The 19,420-nt window shown below is 45.6% G+C and overlaps 1 protein-coding gene and 1 long non-coding RNA gene across 2 annotated transcripts in view; one reads left to right on the top strand and one right to left on the bottom strand.

Annotated features, from left to right (window-relative positions):
• Window positions 1-15,727, bottom strand: part of DHRS3 (dehydrogenase/reductase 3) — a 29,055-nt gene extending 13,328 nt beyond the window's left edge. The window contains exon 1 of the mRNA XM_006264470.4: window positions 14,907-15,727. Within this exon, the coding sequence (XP_006264532.1) occupies window positions 14,907-15,101 (195 nt within the window). The 5' untranslated portion in view covers window positions 15,102-15,727. The remainder of the gene's footprint in view (window positions 1-14,906) is intronic.
• Window positions 13,424-19,030, top strand: LOC109280263 (uncharacterized). Its single transcript, XR_002086513.2, has 2 exons — window positions 13,424-14,716; window positions 18,671-19,030. It is a non-coding gene; the product is annotated as an uncharacterized LOC109280263 (long non-coding RNA).
• Window positions 19,031-19,420: the final 390 nt, after the last annotated feature.

The following is a 19,420-nucleotide window of genomic DNA, read 5'->3' as shown; positions in this document are numbered from 1 at the left end:
TCACCAATGAACAGTCTGGTCCTGTACTCCATGGGTGCAGCTACACGTGCAATTCATGCTATTTGGCTTGACTGCACGGTTAATTTACTACCTGCATATGCAGGTACTAAATTTACTGCATAGTAGTAGACTGACTGTGCAGTAAGCGCCTGCACGTGTAGATGGTGATGCTTTACTGTGCAGTAGATTAGTTTACTGTGCAGTAAAGTGTCTCGTAGACATAGCCCACGTGCAGCTGCTGGACTCCTAAGGCGTTTGGCAAACCTTTACAAGGCAGCTTGCGTAATGACCATCCTGTAAGAGACCACAGGCCTGGCTTTTATAATGAATATTCATGAATAGCATTTAAAGGATAAAAGTCACTTTTTTTCAAGCTTGGAATCAGAATTCTGTGTTTATTCTTTACCAAAACCCAAGGAGTTGTGTTAGAAATCACTATGAGGTTTGCTATCCTATTCATCTAAACCCAGGCCAGATGACAAATGTACTCTTTTTTTTCCCCCTACAGAGATGAAAAAGGGGGTTAGGGGAAGTAGCTGAAAACCATGACAAGAAGCATGCCGTCACCTGCTCCCAGAAAATCACCTGTTCAATGGAGACCCTCCTTACCATATTAAAAAGGGCCCTTATGATTTTCTGCTTGCATACAGGAATGTCTGACCATTTCCCTCCAAGGAGGTGAACAAATGCCTACTGTTCTCAGGATCAAGAGTACTTAAGGGCAGGTGGCCTCATGCTGATTTCTCTCCAGTGGGTTTCCAGTCACTTTTGTCTACAAGAGGAACTGCAACTCCAGACTGCCTAGGGAGCAGCACTTCTCAGCTCTGTTGTAGAGAATGGTAGGGGAAGGGGAAGGGTTAGGGTTGTTTGCAAGAAGAGGTCATGCAGGAGTCAGCCTTTACAATCCTATTAACGCTGGGACAGGGTCAAATGGAGTGCACGTTCCAACAAAAGCACCAAGTGGCCACAAGCTGTCACCCTGCAAAGGTTCAGGGAGGCATTTGTGGAGGAAAAGAAATGACAGCTTTTTAACAGTGAATTTCTGCCACACAATGTGTAAGAGCTCGCCTCTGACCACAGAAACAAAGCACACAAAGAAACAGCCAGTAATAAAATTCCCTGGCCCCAACTAGACAAAGCAAAAAAGGGAGTGGCGTATTTGAAGGGATTAATTTTTAAAATGTATTTATTTTAAGTAGGGCTCTGCAGAAATATACTGGCAGAAATACAGTGAACTGGCTTGTAAAAATAACCGCCGTGCTGCTGCCCTTTCCATTCACTTCGCATGCCAATACCATAAGCCAGATTCATATAAAAATGTCCATAGACGTTTCAGGAAATTGTGAGGGGTTAAACAGGCAGGTGCAGAAAGCACTACGGTGCCAGGAAGACAGCCGACGGGGCCGAGGGGATGGAAAGTCAATAAACACAATTTTAAAAGAAAAGAACAAAATTATTGGTGTTGCTTTGGGGATATGATACAGCCAACATGTACAACTTCAAATATGCTAAACTGTGGTCACCTGTATGCTATTCTCTCCCCCTCCCCCCTAATGTAGCATCATTATTTATACTTTCCAAGGTAATGGGCCATGACATATGGCAGATTTTAATATGACTGTAACAGGATTATGTATTAAATACAATAAAAAAGTTACACTGACGTTGAGAGTTGTAAAGTAAGAGGAGATGCTCAGGTTGCCCGTTTATATTAGGATTAGGTCAAAATTTTGTTCAAAAGGAAATCTGAAATTTGAAGATAAGTCATGATTGGTCACTTAAGTCACATGGCATTATGCTCATCACCTGACTAGGGTTAAGTACAGACATTTAAAAAGCCGGAGCCTGAATCGATTCAATCTTTGCAGGCTAGTCTAACCTGCGTAGATTGAACCGATTTGCAAGTGAACTGACATTCAGTTTTGATTCTGGAAATAAAGCCACATGTCTGCAGTCGCTCAAGCTAGAGGCTGGGAGATGCTAAAACAAGCGCTCCCTTCCCTTCCACGGCAGCCACAGGGCTGGAGGGAAGCTGACCTGGAGGGGAGGGTGTAACCAGGCCCTGGCAGGCCGCTGAGTATGATTAGGGAGACTTGGGACTGGTAGGGGCTGCAAAGCATCCTGGGATGCTGGGGGACTCTGATTTAACTTGAACCAGGAAGGGGTCTGGGACAGAAGCTCCATAAACAGGTTTGACCTAAATCAGTTAGGTGTGTACTACATTCAACCAGGTTTACCTTAAACCAGTTTTGGCCATTTTGAAACCAGTTTATGTGCATTGAACTTCTGTTGTGTTACAGGTTTAAGCCAGTTTCTGATCACTTAAACCGGTTTATGTGTAACTTCTGTCCCTAGCCTAGATGAACATAGCACTTAAAAATCAGGGTTCTGACTGAACCCTGTGACTGAAACCCAATTGAAAAACAGACTTTCCCTGGGCGTTTCGAAGTGCAAGCTGTAAAAGTGGAGCTGAGAAAATACAAACTCCTGTATGTTTGCAGAAGGAGGCTGTGAAAAAGAAAGTTGCAACGCAACTGCAGCAATTTAATAAGAATTCTGCGTATCCATTTGGGCTTGTTTTTACTCCGCTATCTTCCCAACTGTTCCTGACTTTTGGCCTGATTCTGCGAGGTGCAGAATGCTTCAGACTTCTGGCAAAGGCAGGAGGCAGCTAGGGTAGCACCTTGGAGAATGACTTCAGGCTAATGTGGCTAACTCTCTCTCCCAACTTCTGCCAAAGTTATAGATGAGGAATGCGGCACTATTTATTGTAACTGTGGGCGCATCTACATGTCGCCCTATGGTGACATAGTGCCGTGCTACGGCAACATAGCAATCACGTGTGTCTACGTGTGATCACCAGCTATGTCACCGTAGTGGTGTGCTCCCCAGGTATAGCTCGCCGCTACGGCGACATAGTGGTGAAAGCTCAGTGCGCACTGCTTGCACGGCGCAGTAACCACCCGTGTTTCAGGACTTCCAAAACAAGTACTAAAGCACGGCGCTGCAGCAGCATGGCCATACGGCGACGTGTAGATGCACCCTGTATCTACTCTAATCCGAACTATTGTAAGGGCCAAATGCTGAGCTACCATCAATAAATCATGAGCAAATCTATTGAGCTCAGTGAAGCTATCGTGTGTATTTACAGTCCATACCAGAAGTGTGAGCCGAGTTATGAATCTGACAGCTGAGTCCGAACAGCAACATGAAGTACTATTTTTGCAATATTACATTACCACATCTAGGCATTTTCAAACTCTTGTTTTCTTCCTTTGAACTCCTAACGAGGAACAGAGACTTACAGACACTTCCTTATTGCGTCTCCGGTTCTGCAAAACTGATGGTTTTTAAATAAAAAAAAAAATGCCGGTGGTGGTCAAGCCCATCAGTACAGCACTTCCTCTGTGCGAGTGGTAAACAAGTGTAATGATGTCATTACGAGCTGGCTGACCTGCCGATGAACTCGGGGCTGTAAATGAAATGCAAGGTGCCAACTGGCTTTACACACACACACGCACACTCATACTCGCGTGCAGGAGCGTGCGTGGTCCAGAGACCAGTAGAAACCAGCAAAGCCCCTTGTTGCCACTCAGTCCTTCAGCTTTTAAAGAGCTAAACATCCTTCCACCTCCATAAACTATGCATTTAAACACTGGCATAATACACATAATACACAGAGGAATCTCTTTTGTGCCTGGCCTCAAACCAGCAAGAGCAAACTTGCATCCTGCCACTTTACACACAGGCAAGATGTCCTGCAACCCCAAATCAAGAGCCTCATGCAGGGATGCCAGGTCCCCGGTTACACAGAAATGTGGGAAATGCTCCACCACCACTTCTGACAATTCATCGTTGCAGGATTTTACCCTGCTCTATTAAGGCAGAGAGGAGAACAAGTAGGTGGATCAGCTGGCCTGTAATATGTGAAATAAAGTGAATTACTGAGTGTAAATTTGCTTTCTAGAAGAGGCCATTCCTTTAACATTTCATGCAGAAGCGTGACATCTCCTTTTCAGGCAATAATGTGGAGTGTCTGTTCTCTCTGTGGATTTTTTTTGGCGGGGAGGAGGGAGGAAGGGAAGGAGCAGGGTAGCTTGTGAGCACATATTCAACCGAGCTCCAAGTTGCTAAAGCTGGATCTCCGTGTTTCCCGTTCCCTCTTCAAATCTGGAGTCAGCCAAGTCATTCGGTGCCTATTCCAATCACGGGGGTGGGCGTCTCTGTTTACTATTAGCAGGGAGGTTAAAAATCCCAGATCCAAGAAAAGCACTCATTTAATCTCCAAGCTGGAAAGATTTGATGATGTGCTTTTTGTTAGTGTTTAGCTTTAGCACCAGCATTGTCTGTTCCTTGTGAGGGCAAGGAAAAATGAACCGTGCAGCCTCTTCCCTTGCTGACTTTGTGATCTTTTCTTAAGCCTTGTGATAGCTGAGGCTTGCTTTCCAACCCCAGCTCCTGGAGTCCAGTGATTCCCTGATAATCTCAGGTTTCATTTAAAATAAAAGTTTCCCTTACACCCACAGTGGTGAAGAAAGGCTTGAAAGCATCTTTTGAGCATACCCTGAAGGCTGAGCAACCAGAAGGCATATTGAAAAAAAAAAAAGGAGACAATTGTATTGATTTAGTTCAGCGGTGACTTGTGAATTGTGGGCGCTGATGAAGACTTTTAAAAATTAATGCAATTTTGACGGGCTTGAAAGTTGTTACATATCTGATGGTGGCATTCAGTGCGCTGTAGGAAATGAAAACGGGATTTTGGTCCAGTTACTAGCAAGCGGACTTGTAAAGAAACCCCAAACCTATATAACGAATGCCAGTGACACTGGCATTGGCCTAGGGAACGAATATAAATTGAATGGGCCCAAACTTACAGAGGTGGTCTCATCTGGTCAGGGTTGAAACATGTCAGCCAGAAGTGACCCGTACCACCTCGGCCTATGCTACATTCAGTCTGTGCTAGGGGGACTTCGATCTGCAAGGATCAACCCTTTTTTGAGCACTAAATTTATATCGGCATCTTGTCAGTGTGTAAAGCAATGAATTAACATTTTGCCCTGGAGAGCTGCAGCTCAACTGACTTTAGCAGAGCTGTGCTTGTGCCACTGAAACGACTTCTTTTTCTTGCTAAGTGCGGTTCGGAGGCATTTGCTCAGGCCAGGTTAAAACGCACAAAGCCCCCCGTTAACTCCACCAAGTGAGTGCCGTTGCAATGTTGTCAATGCACCGTACTTAAGGTAGCAAGGGTAGGGTAGCTGCTGGCAGGATGCTTAGTTAATTATGTATAATTTATGGCTAACCTAAAAGGATGAGCCATTTACATTTGTTATAAACTCTGCCAAGGTACCCATCTATTCTCAAGTGTATTAATTAGAATCAATTTAATCCTTACCAGGACAGAGGTCAAACTATGGATTTGACCTTTTTCTGCTGGCGTCAGTGCTATCAGCCAATTGATCTGGCACTGCCTGGGTCTGACTTGTGCAAATCTCCAATGTGTTGATATGATGCTTTGAAGAGAAGAGCCTGCGGCAGACTCAGAACACCCAACTGATCACTTCTGCTTTATATTCCTGATAATAAACCCTGAGATTTGCAGCCTTATGGAGAACAAGCCAATGTTTGCTCTCTCTCGGTGGCTAGCTCTGAGCGGCTCTTGATCTTTGAGGACTTGCTCCCTTGCCTACCTGGAGTCCTTCCTAAATCTATCCTCCAAACTTACAAGTATCACATTTGTATATTTAATGCAGTCTAGAAGCAGAAGCAAAAAAAAAAAAAAAAAAAATTACTTTAAAAGCAAGTTGATAGGGGCCACCTGGCTCTAGAACCAGAAAAGGGATTGGCTTTCTGAAGGAAATCACCACTCAATATTTCAAACTATTGGCTTGAGAAGACATCAGAGTTTTATTAGGATTGTAGACAGGTCAAGAGGAATATAAACTTTCTTTCTTTCTTCTTTGAGCCCCTCCCCTGGAACTGACTCTCATGCCTCAGTTTCTCCATCTGCAAAAGAGGGGCAGCAACACTTTCCTGTCTTACCAGGGGATTTTATAGACTAAATCCCTCAGTCCTAACATGTGAAACCCACTTTAGATGCTGGTGTACTGGTTTATGTGTTCCCTTTTGGAAGGGGGATGATGGACTCAGAACTTAGCTCCTCCAAATACATCCACAGACTCTTCTTTCCTCCTCCTCTTCGTCACCCTCCTTTTTATGACTGCAACCAATATGACTTGTAACATTGTGGGGATGGAAGAAGACGAAGGAAGAGGGGAAATGTAAGGTTTGTGATAGATCAAATGGTGCCTCTGGACAAGACTTGTTGGATCTAAATAATTTAATCTCATGCTTCCTTTGTCTCCCCCAGCCCAGCTGTTGTTGGTCTGCTGATCTTATGTAGGTATCAAAGCAAAAGTGTGACTGTGTTGAGGTCTATGAACCTCAGAGCAAGGAAATGGTTAACTGATGCTTTGGGAAAAGCTAGGACGCTGTGGCAATCACATGCTCCAGGAAAACCAATCAGGAGGCAGGACCTAGCCTACAACAGGATAAAAAGGGAGGCCTGGGTAGTATGACCCTGCTTTTGAAACCAAGGAGCTCTGGTGCGCAGAAAAAATTGGTGTGCACCCTAGCAGCTATTGAGAGATTAGCTTGACTCTATGTAGGAAAAAGCAACCCCTGGATTATAAGAGTTGCAGGGGAAAAGCAGTTTTGGGGAGGAGAGCACTAGCAAGAGCTTGAATGGGCTGGAAAGCTTAGCTCAGTTGGGATAGACAGAATCCAGTGGACAAGGCTGGTATGGGTCTCCTCTCCCCTAAATCCCTTGTGCCCTCCACCAGCATGGAGGGGATTTATAATGCTTGTCTGTTCAGAAGTACATGTGCCTATGGTCTTAGGGATAAGGGACTTTATGCTCTCACCAGCCTAGCAGGATGACAAATATACTCTAAATGCACACTTATGGGCCTGAAAAAAGACCAAGAGATTGCATTTACCCAAAGAACCAGGTCTGAAAAAAGACCATGCACTTAGCAAACTTCAAGCAAGCTGTGCTCATTAAATACAGAGTAACCCATTTCAGCTGTGGTCAGGGCTGTGCTATTAGCAGCTCTGGCACTAAATAGGCTTCTATCACCTGCAAGGGTTTTAATGGCAGCCTTTTGACACCTGCTCCCCCTTCACCCTTCCTGGTGCCAATTATAATGCAGCAAAGTGGAGCATGGTTACATTACAAAGCAGCCAGTGGGTCCAAAAGATGCCATGCATCTAAATGGCTTTAAGCAATGTGCAGATAATGGATGCATTATAATAAGGGCAAAAGGAAAGAAAACTGTGATGGGCATCATGTTATGCAGCTGAGCTAATTAGGCACTTATCTGGCATGCAAACAAGCAGAGCATTGGACCGGGAGTGTATGTCCTTTACCAACTCCACAGGAGGGAATCCTAAGGGTGACTTAAAAGGGATTTTAAGGAGCAGAGGGATGGAGCAGATGAGTTCAGAAAGGGAGTTTCCTTGGATAGGGGAGGGAAGAAGAAAGCATGGAGGTGCCTGTGCAAGAAGTGGATTACTATGTGGTCAAAGATGTCATCACTTCCAGAGGAGAAAGGATGACCTGATGAAGAGGGAACAGAGGAGCAGGGAAGGGTGGAGCTGTCAGGGGCCATGAAGGTGTGTAGAAGGAACTTGAACTTGGCACTGCTTCTAGGTCAAAAGACTGCACACCTGCCTTGCACAGCTAAGTTTGTCTTCTAGCCAGTCCATTCCCCTCCTCCTCCTCCTCCTCCCTTCCTTCCCTACAACACTAGAAGGGCTGTTTGGGTTCAGCCCAAAGTGGTCCAGACACCTTCTGCTCACCAGAAACCCAGGGAGAAAAGGAGACTGGGGAAGGAAGCCTGCTTGAACTTTTATCCCTTCTGGATCTTCCAGTTGCAACGCTGAGCAATGCAGGCAGGGCTTAAGGTCGCTCTTAAAGCAAATTGCTGTGCCAGACTAATTAGGCATTAGCTCAACAGCTTGTTTATGATGCAGTAAAAGCCATGTATATACTTTAGTGTTTTATGAAAACAGTTTGGCAAGTCTGAGTCAACTTTTCCTTAGACTATGCCAGACTCCAGACCTGAGCACAATGGACACAGGTGGGGAGCATGTTTACATGTCTTTGGAAGGTGGCAGAAACACACAGCTCAACCAGAGACAGATGGGCCCATTAAAAAAAGCACAGTCCAAAGCTCAGATCAAACCAATCTTCATTTTTCAGCTGTGAAAAAAAGGTCAAGCATGCAGCTCCCCCATCTCTCTTACAAGATGAGGATGACTTTCTTCACCTAGCACTCTGAGCAGGTCTATCCACCCCCCTGCTTTTCTTTGCATCTTTTCCTTCATTCCCCCCCTTTCCGTGAGCTCCTTACTTTTGTTTAGAGGGGCCCGTCCCTGCCCTAAATAATAATCTCCCAGTCGCTGCTCAGATTGACTCCCATCTTGTTAGCCCGTGATGCCAGGCTCCAGCATCCGCATGCGCTTGTTTGAAAATTCAGCCTCCATGCTGCCCCTCACACTTGGGCGGATCTCCTTGTACACATCCCCAAAGCCAACTGGCCTGATATCCGACACTTTTCCGGCTACACTTGCCAGCCAGAAACTCTGCCATTCAGCATTTATTCAAGCTGCTGGCCTTGGCACTAGTCCAGGTCAGAAAGCTAGATGCCATCCACGCTTGGGACTTGAAGCAGGTGTTCTTCTCCCCATCTCTAAGTTCATGGATCAAGGGGAAAGATAGCTGCCAACAGGTAGCAGATTAACAAAGCTGCTGTGATTATACAACTTTCATAGAGAAGAAACCCCTCAGAAGACTGTAGGGAGCCCCTCTATTAAGAAGCTGTAAGTTGGCCAAGACAGTAGGGAACATCAAAAGCAAATGTCTGAAGGTGGACATAGTGGACAAACATTCATACACGACCCACAAGTGCAGGAGCTGGTCAAGAGTTAGGCAATATGCTCAGAACCTGCAACAACGAGCTTATGGGAAAAGAAAACCAATCGCATTAATTAAATTTAACAACCATTCTCCATGCAATAGGCTGCTTGACAAGAAGTGAAAAAGATTATTCAAAAGCCAGACTATTTTTCAGCAGCCCTAAGGGTACTGACGGCTGTAAAAGTGTTACAGGAACAAGTTTGCAATGTTTAAGCATAATGGACAAAAGCGGAGGGGATATAAAGACCAGAAGCAAGTGTAACTTCCAGCCTATGAAAAACCTGCTGAGCCAAAGATATGACTTTATCTGCTTATTGCTTTTGTACTGTTTTAGATACAATATAAAGCAGATCTGGGATGAGTGCAATTCTTGGAAGTCCCGACTTAACCTAAAATGTAAATGGCAGTGCTTTCATCCCGGAGTAGATGCTCTACAGCCAGTCTTCCCCAGCGCTACCTTTGGACCGGTCGTCCCTAACAGTAACCCAGCCAAGAAAAAAATAATCCATTCTGGCTAATGCAAACCTTATTCTTGCATCTCAAGCACTCAGTGAGAGTTATATATACAATGAGTGGCTTATGTCTGCTCACCTACTGATCTCAAATGAGCCATCTAATAACTAATTCTTAGTGACTACTAACCTGGGCTGGATTCAATACTTAATGATATGTTTGGATGTTTTGGCCAGCCTTGGGGAAAATCCCTGAAAACATCCAGTTCCTATGCTTTATTCACTTCCATGGTTGCAAAAAAGGGCAGCTTCATGGAACGCAAAGTAATAATTGAATGATGGACAAACACCATGTTACCTGCGTATTTACAGTCTGTTAAATAAATTCCTTGTATTCCAAGCTTTTCCCCAAACTACCATCTCTGTTTAGTTTTTTTTGACATGGGTCAGATATGTAATTTCAGCCTGGCAGGTTTCTAGTGTAACTCCACCCTTATATATGGACTTTGACCAGCTGTCCTAGTGTCCTCCTATGTTTTCTGCAGAGCAATCAAAGTAATCAGTGCAAAGTATTTATTGATAGCGGTTGTCTTGATGATCTCAAAACACATATGCTGGGTGCTCTTTCAGAAATATTTACATATAAAGCTAGCTGAATGCTTGGTTGCACAATACTCTTTCCAGGTACAGATGCAGCATGCACACGTGGATCGAAATGATCATTTTTTTTCTATAAACAATGCTCTTACATAGTTTTTGACTTCACAGTGTCAGATCGCATGGCTTGGAACAAATGCACCCAAGAGGGTGAGTTATGTTTCAAGGAGAATCAACTCCTCCCTCTTTTTGTTAAGAAAACCAACTCTGTTCCTCATGCTAGAAAGATCTGCTCTAGAGGTGGTAAACTCTTACTCTCTCTGTCTCTCTCATCTGTGCGAATTATAAGCACTTATAAACCACATTTAACACGCAGTTAAATTTGCCCAATATTGCAGTAGCCTCAGAGATCCCGTTGATGACTGTGGTCTGGCTGTGCACAAACACACAGGTAGGCATGCAGAAGAGATTAAAATATGGTTTGAAACAGGAAGCAACAAAACCTAGATTATTTTGGGAATTCAAGATCAGCCCTCCCAATACAATTAAACATGAAAAGGGGGGGTCCCTCCATATCTCAAAGTTCACGTCTTTGTCCTCCTGGGCTATTGGTTGTCTTTTGAGCAAGGTTACCGCCCATGAAGCTTGTCTGTTCCTGTGACAGATTAAAATGCTTTGATTAAGCATCTGATGGCAGGCTCTTTATTCTGAGAGAGATCTCTGACTCAACCTGTGTAGCCTCCACAAGTGCAGTCAAAATACTGAGATGAGGCAAGATACCTGAACTTCCATGAGAAGCAGTGGAAATTACGTGCCTAAAAACCATCCACTTGCCACGCACCTCCAACAAGGATACATTAGTAGTATTTCCAGTATTAGACTTGGCATTTTGTCAATACTTCAGTGCTACTTCTTAGGCCAGACAAGGTGTTTGAAGGATGAAAGAAAAGCCTGTCCTACAGTCAGGTTCCATTTTTACAGCAAAACTTTGCAAGTTATCTTCTGAGTTATTTCCCCCCCCCCCCCCCCCCCGCTATCCACTGGTAATTACCCTTGTGTTTGCATGTGTGTGTGGCATTTCACAGCTGCCCACCATGCTGTTATTAAGGTTAATAGTATTTTGCAGACTTAAATGATATAACTGTCTAGATCCAAGTCCTGGTGCAATGAGGTCACAGCTGTAAAAAACATGTACCACGTGAGATGGGGAGTTTCTGGTGTCTTTCTTGGTGACAGTTGATTTATGCTATCAAGCAAGAGTTTTTTTTCTCCTTCCCTGATAGCCATCCCCTATCGGTTCATTGTACAGCAAGTACAATTGCTAAAAGAAGCAAACAGCACACTGCTGGAGGACAAGATAAGGGCAGGCCTACCTAGAAAGGCTTTAAAAACTAAACTATACGTACTACTAAGAAAAAAACCCCAACCCTCAAAACAGAAAGAATTGACAAAACTGCAGCAAAGGAAAATTGCAATAATTAAGGCCCTTTGGGGGAATGCTCCTGATCTTATCTGAGCTCAGGCTTTGTGCTAATCAAGGCAGCACTCAGTGAAAATCAACTGTTTGAGGAGCCGCCACTCCATCCCCAAAATCAGGATGCAGGAAGGGAGTGTGGTTGGAGGCCGTCTCTCCGTTGTAACCGTATCTCGTTGTGTTGTTGTTAGCTTTAATTGTGTTTTTGGCAGTGATAAACATTCCAGGATGTATCAGGTCAGAATAACTCCTCGTGTGTTTAGTCACGGCTTGGTTTCAATAAATAAACCACCAACAGAGTAACTTAAAATTAGAAATGGAGAAGTCAGGCATCAAGAAAAATGCCTGAAATGAAAGGATGAATCAACAACAGAGCAACACCCGGTGCAATTGTCAAGGCTCCATTGTTGGCGATGATCAAAAACAGGCTGGCCAGATTTACGATGAGACTTGTCCACTGGATACTGATGCAGGAGGTTGAACCAAAGGAACTATGCAATACCGGCTAACCGTAACCATCAATGAATGATTCAACTCAGCCATCCAGCTCTTATGTCCCTGCTGACTTCTCTGCCTCCGTCCTTTGACCAACATGGCTACAACCTACACCCCCTACAACTGCATGAGTTCGCTCTCTTGTTGGGGCGTTATGTCCAGGGAGCTTGAAATTCCCAATATTACATCAATAACACTTCCATTTCAAGGCCTGGTTAGGAAACAGCTCAATGACAAATTAGACCTGTATTCTTATAGGCTAGGCACACAAGTGCTCAACTCCATAAACCGAAATCAAGATCAAACTCTGAGGCTTTTTTTTTCCATGTTGTCTGTGGCTCACGACTGAAAGCTGCATGTGTCGCAATACAGCCAACGGCTGAGTTTGACATAAGCCTGCAAACGCCGTTTTGCTCTCTTGCTCAACTGAATCTAATTATGCAGTTAACCAGTCTAAGTCGCAGCCAATAGCATACCCAATCTTCTGAGTTTTCCAGGCAACCAATTAGCAACTGAAAACAAAAGAAAAACCTGCTCTCAGGAGACCTGACCAGTAGTCGAGATAAACCTCAAATATAAATAAACTGACCTTTGCAATCAACTGTTCTGAAATTGGACACGTCATGGGAGAAGCAGCATTAGCGCTTCAAATATGCTTCAGTCCTAATTCCCTTTACACTGGGCCATCTGCTGATTGAAATGTGGAGTTTGAAAACCTTCCCCCTACCGCATCAGAAAGGCTTTGGGACACAAATAGTGGAAGACAAAGGTTTTTATCTGTGAGATATCCGTGGCACGTGTTCTGCCTGGATCGCTAATACCCAAATATCTTACTACCTGATGGTCATGGGGTCTCAGTCCAAAACCTAGTAGACAGGTGCTAATGTACTAAAACCTTGGCTGCAACTGGCACTAATTCATCCCCTTGTTGCCAACGTCAAAAGAGAGAGGCCAACAAATGAATGAATGAAGAGACTGGAATAGAGTTAAAGGAAATTGTCTGAGACATGACCTGTCCCATCCAATTTGAAGTATACTGGCTGGACAGTGGAAGTACGGAGGGGAAGAGGAGGGTTTTCTCAATGCCTGTGCTGTTTCTGTCTTGTAGGTAAGATGTCACTTGCCAGCGCCATCAAGCCAGCGCTTTTCACAAGTGCCACTCCGATGTGTGCACGCTGTAAATCTGTTTTGCACCACTCGCAAGCGTGCCAACTGGAAACGTCACATTTTAGCATTAAAGATGCTTTAGTGTCACCAATTTTTTTTTTTAAAAACGCATCTTGGGGAGACGTAGCTCTTGCGGTATTCCCTTGTACCGTCACATAGACTTTGTTTAGAAGTACCTCGTGTGGGCTGAACAAACCTGTCCCTGCCAAAAATTGGATCTAAAATGATAGCCAATCCCAGTTTAATTGTCATGTGCAACTTATACACTAGCTGTATCAACTAACCTGTCTGTGAGAAGATACTAATCTCAAATAGATGGTGTATATCGCCGCCTACCTCTATAACGCTGCCACTATGCCTGTGTGCACAGGCGCAGTGTTGGATCTGTCCAGATACACCGGGCATCCACAACTCGAACCTGACTCTTCATGTCATGGTTTCTGCTCCCCTTCGTGCAACAATTTGTGACCTCTGAATTTCCCACCATGGGTGAAGGGGTTTCTTTTTTTTTTTTTTAATAGGGCTATCATGGATATATACTGTACCACACATCTGAATCGCCGCGGAAAGATTAATTATAACAGATCATTTCAGGCACACAACTATCTGAAGCAATTAACTGCAATGGGAGACGGAAGAGCCAAAAAATAGAATATTTATCTCTTCTGCATCTGCTGTCTTTTTTGCCTTCACAATGTGCATTTTTTTTAAGACCCCTCTTGAGTTTTTTTTCCTGTTATCTGCAAGCGAAGCATAAAAGTAGAGAACGCTGCTACGTCACCAGAGGGTTTGCATCCTTTATAAGAGCACCACATTGCATGGAAAAAGAGGCTTTGATATCACATTTACCCAAAGAATTTGTCTCAGAGCAAGGCAGTGGAAGACAGGAAAACTTGGCGCCCAAAAGCTTGCTAAGAAGAAGTTTTCCAATGATTTGCATTGGTCTAATCAAAGATATTGCATTTACCCAAAGGACCTCGTCTGTATATGCTCTCTTGAAACTGCACTCAATCTTGAGGGAGCAATGCAGCTGGCTTCACTACCACCTTGGACAACACGGAGGGGCCATCCATAATCTGCCCTCTCCCAGTGGCTAGCAATGGAGTAACCAAGAGCAGCAGCTGGCTGTAGATGGCTCAATAAAGAGCCATCTCGTACCATCAGGTGTCGGTTTAGCCGCGTTGGTCGAAGGACCCAAAGAACCTTGTCCATCTTGTGCCATCTGCGCTTTTCCCAGAGCCTGACGAAGGGACTTGGATCCCGAAAGCTTGCAAGAAAAGGACACTTTTCTTGCCATTTTCCAGTTGGTTTAACAGAAGGTATCATTTTGGAGCCAAGAGGTCTAGTTTTTTTGCATGCCAATAAAGGACGCTGTTGGGGAAGGCAGCAAGGGACCTGGAGAGCGAAGCCACAGCGTCCTCCTGATCATGTGCCACTATATAAATGCTAACAAGAACAGCTTTTCAGAAACCAACAAGCCTCTCCAGTACTTTCTCACCCCTCCCCTGGCTTCACAGCTCTGCTCCCAGACTGGGCTGCGCTGGGAAATACAAGGTGTACCCCCCACACCCCCTTGCCTTCAAGAGCCCCCCATTGCCCACGTCCCCCCTTCCATGAGAGCTCCTAGCACCCGTCCCGGCAGAGCAGCCGCAGCGCGTGGCAAGGCGCTTGGAGTCACTTCTGTGCAAGGCACTCCCGCACCTGTGCAATGCCCCCCACCCGAGCCTGGCATCACGCCCCTCACCTTTCTGGCTCCTCGCTTTGCAAACTCCGTGGCCAGGTGGCGGCCGATGCCTCTGCCCCCGCCGGTGATGAGCACGCTCTCCCGGGACAGGTCCCGCAGCCGGGGCGGCAGCACCAGGCACGCCGCCGCCTTCCCCGCCAGCCACAGCAGCTGCACCGGGAGCAGCAGCAGGGCGCCCAGCCACCTCCAGCCCATCCTCCCGTGCAAAAAACCAAGACAAGCACAAAAGCAAAACCTCCAGCTGGAAAGATCCCGGGGCCGCAGACCACCCAGCCGCGTCCCCTGCGGCGGGCAGGTAGCCCGGGACGGCCGGGCTGGGTGGCAAGCACCCAGGTGCGCGGGAGGCAGCGCCCCCTCCCCAGGGGCCCGGCTCACATCCAGCTTCCGACGGGCAGGGGCTTAGGTTTTGGAGGAAAAAACCCCCCAAAACCAAAAAAAAAAAAAACCAAAACCAGAGAAGAAGAAAAATCAAAGCGAGCCGCCTGTGTCCAAACGTCAGCCCGCAGGCAGCTCCCTCCTATTCTGAGACTCAGGAAATGGCTTAAAGGAGAGAGAGAGGATTGCCAGGAGTTTCTGTTTAAGAAAGGGTCTATTCAGTGTAAGGTTGGTTTTTTTTCACCCCCCTCTTTTTTCTTTAATATATAGATATAGAAATAGCTACAGAGGCTTTTTGGCACTGGCGGGAGCTGGGCACTGCTCCTAGTCCCGTCTCCCCATCGCTCTCTCTGCCTGTCACCGCCCCGGCGCTGGGGAGGTTTTTTTTATACCCCATTAAGCCTGATTGACAGTGAAAGTGTTGGGGAGATTGCACTACTGTTTCTGTGAGTGGCTGCCTCTGCTCTGCCCTCCCCCGGAGCCACGCACGGAAACACCCGCGCGGGCTCATCCTCCCCGGGCTGCGGCGAGCCGGGGCCGCGCCGGGCTTTGCTGCTCTTGCAGCCCACCTCTCCCCGCCCCGATGGCAGGCAGGCAGGCAGGCAGGGGCAAAGCAGAAGCCCTCCTGGGTGGAGGGGACTGCCTGCCTAAGAGCTTCAGGTGCACCCAGGAGACTTCACCCCATTGCGGATGGTCCCGCTTGGAGCAGGGGTTGGACTAGATCCGTGGTTTCTTTTTTGGGTACCGGGACACATTTGTGAACATGGATGGCCAGTCCCAGGGCCCCTCACTGCCAACTCGCTGCCCCCAGGGCTCAGCTTTCCAGTGTGTGGGGTGGGAGGGCATCAGGAGCCCCTTTCAAGCTTGTTGATCCGTTTTAAAAGTTTGTTCGCAAGCCTTTCATATATTCTTGTGACCCACTTTTGGGTCGTGAGCCACAGGTAGAGAAATGCCGGACTAGCGGAGGTCCCTCCCGACCCTCATTGTCTATGATTCTGTTATTCTATTTCCCTGACACAGCACCTTGCACTTCTGGTTGCTGGTCCTCATCCAGCACAGGCTGGTGACAACCAAAATCTATTGCCATTGCCCTTGTGCTTTATTGGTTTGAAGTTTTCAGTCCGTTGGCCAGATGTTCTCAGCACAGATGTCAAAATGACTATTGCCACCCTTGAGGGTCAGGGCAATAGAAAAGCCAGGCTGGGGTGGGGGCTCAGAGTCTCTCTCATCCCACAACATCCATTGCCCTTTGCTTGTCCAAGTCTTGTGTCCAGTTCCATGGCTGGGTTGCAACACAGGAAGGTCCCATCAAGGCTACCCAGCACGTGGCGTAAGTAGGTAAGGGGTAAATGTGTTGTAATCCGGTCCCCTGACATTGCTGATTGCACTGGTAAGCAAACAGTGGTGGCTCTGGTGAAGAGGTTCTGCCTGCTACGTTTGCACTAGGAGCTGCTTCTTTTGCACAGTTAATAATTGTGGCTGCAACTATTAAGCCTCATCTCATCAAGGCAGAACAAAAACCTCAAGGAGGTTGTTCCCCACTCTCTTTTTCTCCCCCAGTGGTGTATCTGGCTGTGCTGGAACCCGTTGCTTTTTTTTTTGTGTGACAATGTTCTTATGACAGCATATTTTTTGTGAACCAGCAATGAGAAAAACTGCAGACTTTAACCGACCTAAACCCAAGAGTTACTTCATATGAGGCTTCAAGTTTCTATCTGTTGGATTAGGAAGCCATCTAGTGGCCCAAAATAATGATGCCTGTAAAAGGCTGGAGAGGTTGTCGATTGTAGTCTGTGCAGACAGTCACGCTGTTGCAGGAAAGGGCAAAAACCATGACGTGTACAAACGCCCCTGCTGGCCTAAGGACCTAGGCAGATAAAGTTCTTTGTCACATGCAGGTAGAAGGGGGCTGGCAGGCCTGAAGAAGGGTGTTTGTGCCTGAAAGCTTGCAAAGAACAATTTTTCCAACTATTTAGTTGGTCTAATAAAAGAGATTATGTCTACCCAAAGAACCTTGACAGACTAGTGGAGAAATTCTCAAAGGACATCCAGACCAGGTAGAGGAGCACTGTCAATGTGGTAAAGTAGGTGTTTAGGAAAATTTAAAAAGGCATGTAAGCATCTAAGTTAGGCTTTCCAGAAGAACCCAAGTGATTTATGACCTTAAATCAGGGGTGGGCAAAATGCAGCTCAGGGGCCGGATGCGGCCCACCAGGCCATTCTGTCCAGTCCACGGGGCCCTTAAAAATTTTAGAAAATTAATATTGGTCTGCACTGGGCTGCCTGTCATGCAGCCCATGATGGCTTGCCAAAACTCAGTAAGTGGCCTTTGCCCAAAATAATTGCCTGCCTCAAATCCTACTGAAAGTCATAGACTCAGGGAGAAGCAGGGCTGGAAGGGACCTCCCTAGGTCTAGTCCAACCTTGCTTCTGAGGCATGACCATCCCTATCCAAACCATCCAATACAAATCCGTGATCTAACTTCTTAGTCAAACTACAGTCAACCCTGACACCACACAATGAGCTAAGTCTCTTAGATGCTTTTAAAGATATTGCCACCAAATAATAATAGCGGGAGCTTCTTGTGCTCCTGACTTTTGCAAAGACGAGCATCTGTATCTTTGGTGCTTAAGTATGGATCTAGCTGCCTAGTGTTAGGCAGGCGCATTAGAAAATGTTGGTGTACGAGATTCTTTGCATAACAGAAATCAAGAGCTGGCAGGACTAGAAACCACCTCTTCTGAATGCCAGCTCTGTTCTTGGACCATTACACCACAGACACCTTCAGAAAGAGTGTTAACATTAAAAGCAACCCTGCACCCCCGAAAAAAACAACCCTCCTTTGTATTTCTAACCTTTTAAATGTGAAATTACTCCACATGAACCATGGCATCTGACTACCACTGCATGACATAATGCTGTCAGGAGGGGTCATTTTGGGAAGAGGAAGAAATATAATCTTCCTAACGGAGGAAAAGAAGAACTCTCTTTAGATTTAAGAATCTGCCTGAATATACGGCATCTGAAGCCAGTCACAGTTCAGAGAAGGTTCGTTTGCCACTTGGCAGCATTTAGCACCTCTGTGTATTTTTACAGCGATATTTTTAGACGCGGAGCTGTGGGAGGCAACCTGGCATTACAATTTTCGTCTCAGTCCAACAGTTCTGAAGGGGAGAGCAAAATTGCACAGAGAGCCTACTGTCTGGTTTGAACAAGAATGACTCAGTCTCTGGATTGGTAACAAATGTAACAACTTTCTGGTACGGAAATGAAGGGTAGTCCAAAAAATGCGGGGAAAAGAACTGACAGTTTATTGAAGTGGGGGGAATTTTATTTACTTAAGGTATTAGATTTACATTTAACTCTATGTCTCTCCATTGATATCCAGGGAGGTACGTTTAAGAAAGAAAAAGCAGGAAGAAAGAAAAATCGGGAAGACAGAAATGCTTACATGATTTGAGATAAAACGGCCAACATTCAGCACAGATTGCAGTCCCTTTGAAGCCAGCGAGACCACTCTTGTGAATATTCATGTGGCAAGCCTGTCTGCAGTGGGATGGTCCTAGAGAGCAGTGGAAGCACTGTTTTGGGATTTACTTGGTCTGCCTTGCTAAGATTGCTCCAAAACTATAGCTGAGGGGAAACAAAAACGTTAGCTATTTAAACGGAGGTGTTTTTGCTTGTTGTTAGATTTCAGTGAAAACATGGAATATTTTTTATTTCTATTAAAACCTCCCTGGGAACATTGGCAGCTTCTCACAATTGCTCTGTTTTACTGCCCAAGAGCAGCAGATAGATTGTAAAATGCCATGACTGGTGTGTTTTGCCCCAAATAAGTCCGGTGCAAACAGTGAACAAATGGTGGTGATCATCCTACTGACTTTTTTTTCAGTTAAAAAAAATCTAATGTGCTATAAACTAGGCAACAGTGCTTTAAATATATAATTCTTGTCCTGACAGTGGGGACAGGGTAAGAAATAATGGGCTTTATTTGCAACAAGGGTGATTTAAATGATACATGAGCAAGAACCATCTAACTCTGAGTATGGTTTAAGCACTGGAACAAGTTCCCTAGAAGAAGCTGGAATCTATATCACTAGAAGTTTTTAAGCACAAGTTTGACAAACATTTATCTGAG

This window comes from Alligator mississippiensis, chromosome 13 (genome assembly GCF_030867095.1).
Source record: "Alligator mississippiensis isolate rAllMis1 chromosome 13, rAllMis1, whole genome shotgun sequence".
NCBI classification, from domain to species: domain Eukaryota; kingdom Metazoa; phylum Chordata; order Crocodylia; family Alligatoridae; genus Alligator; species Alligator mississippiensis.
The sequence above is the reverse complement of the archived record's forward strand: the minus strand, read 5'-3'. Positions and strand labels throughout refer to the sequence as shown.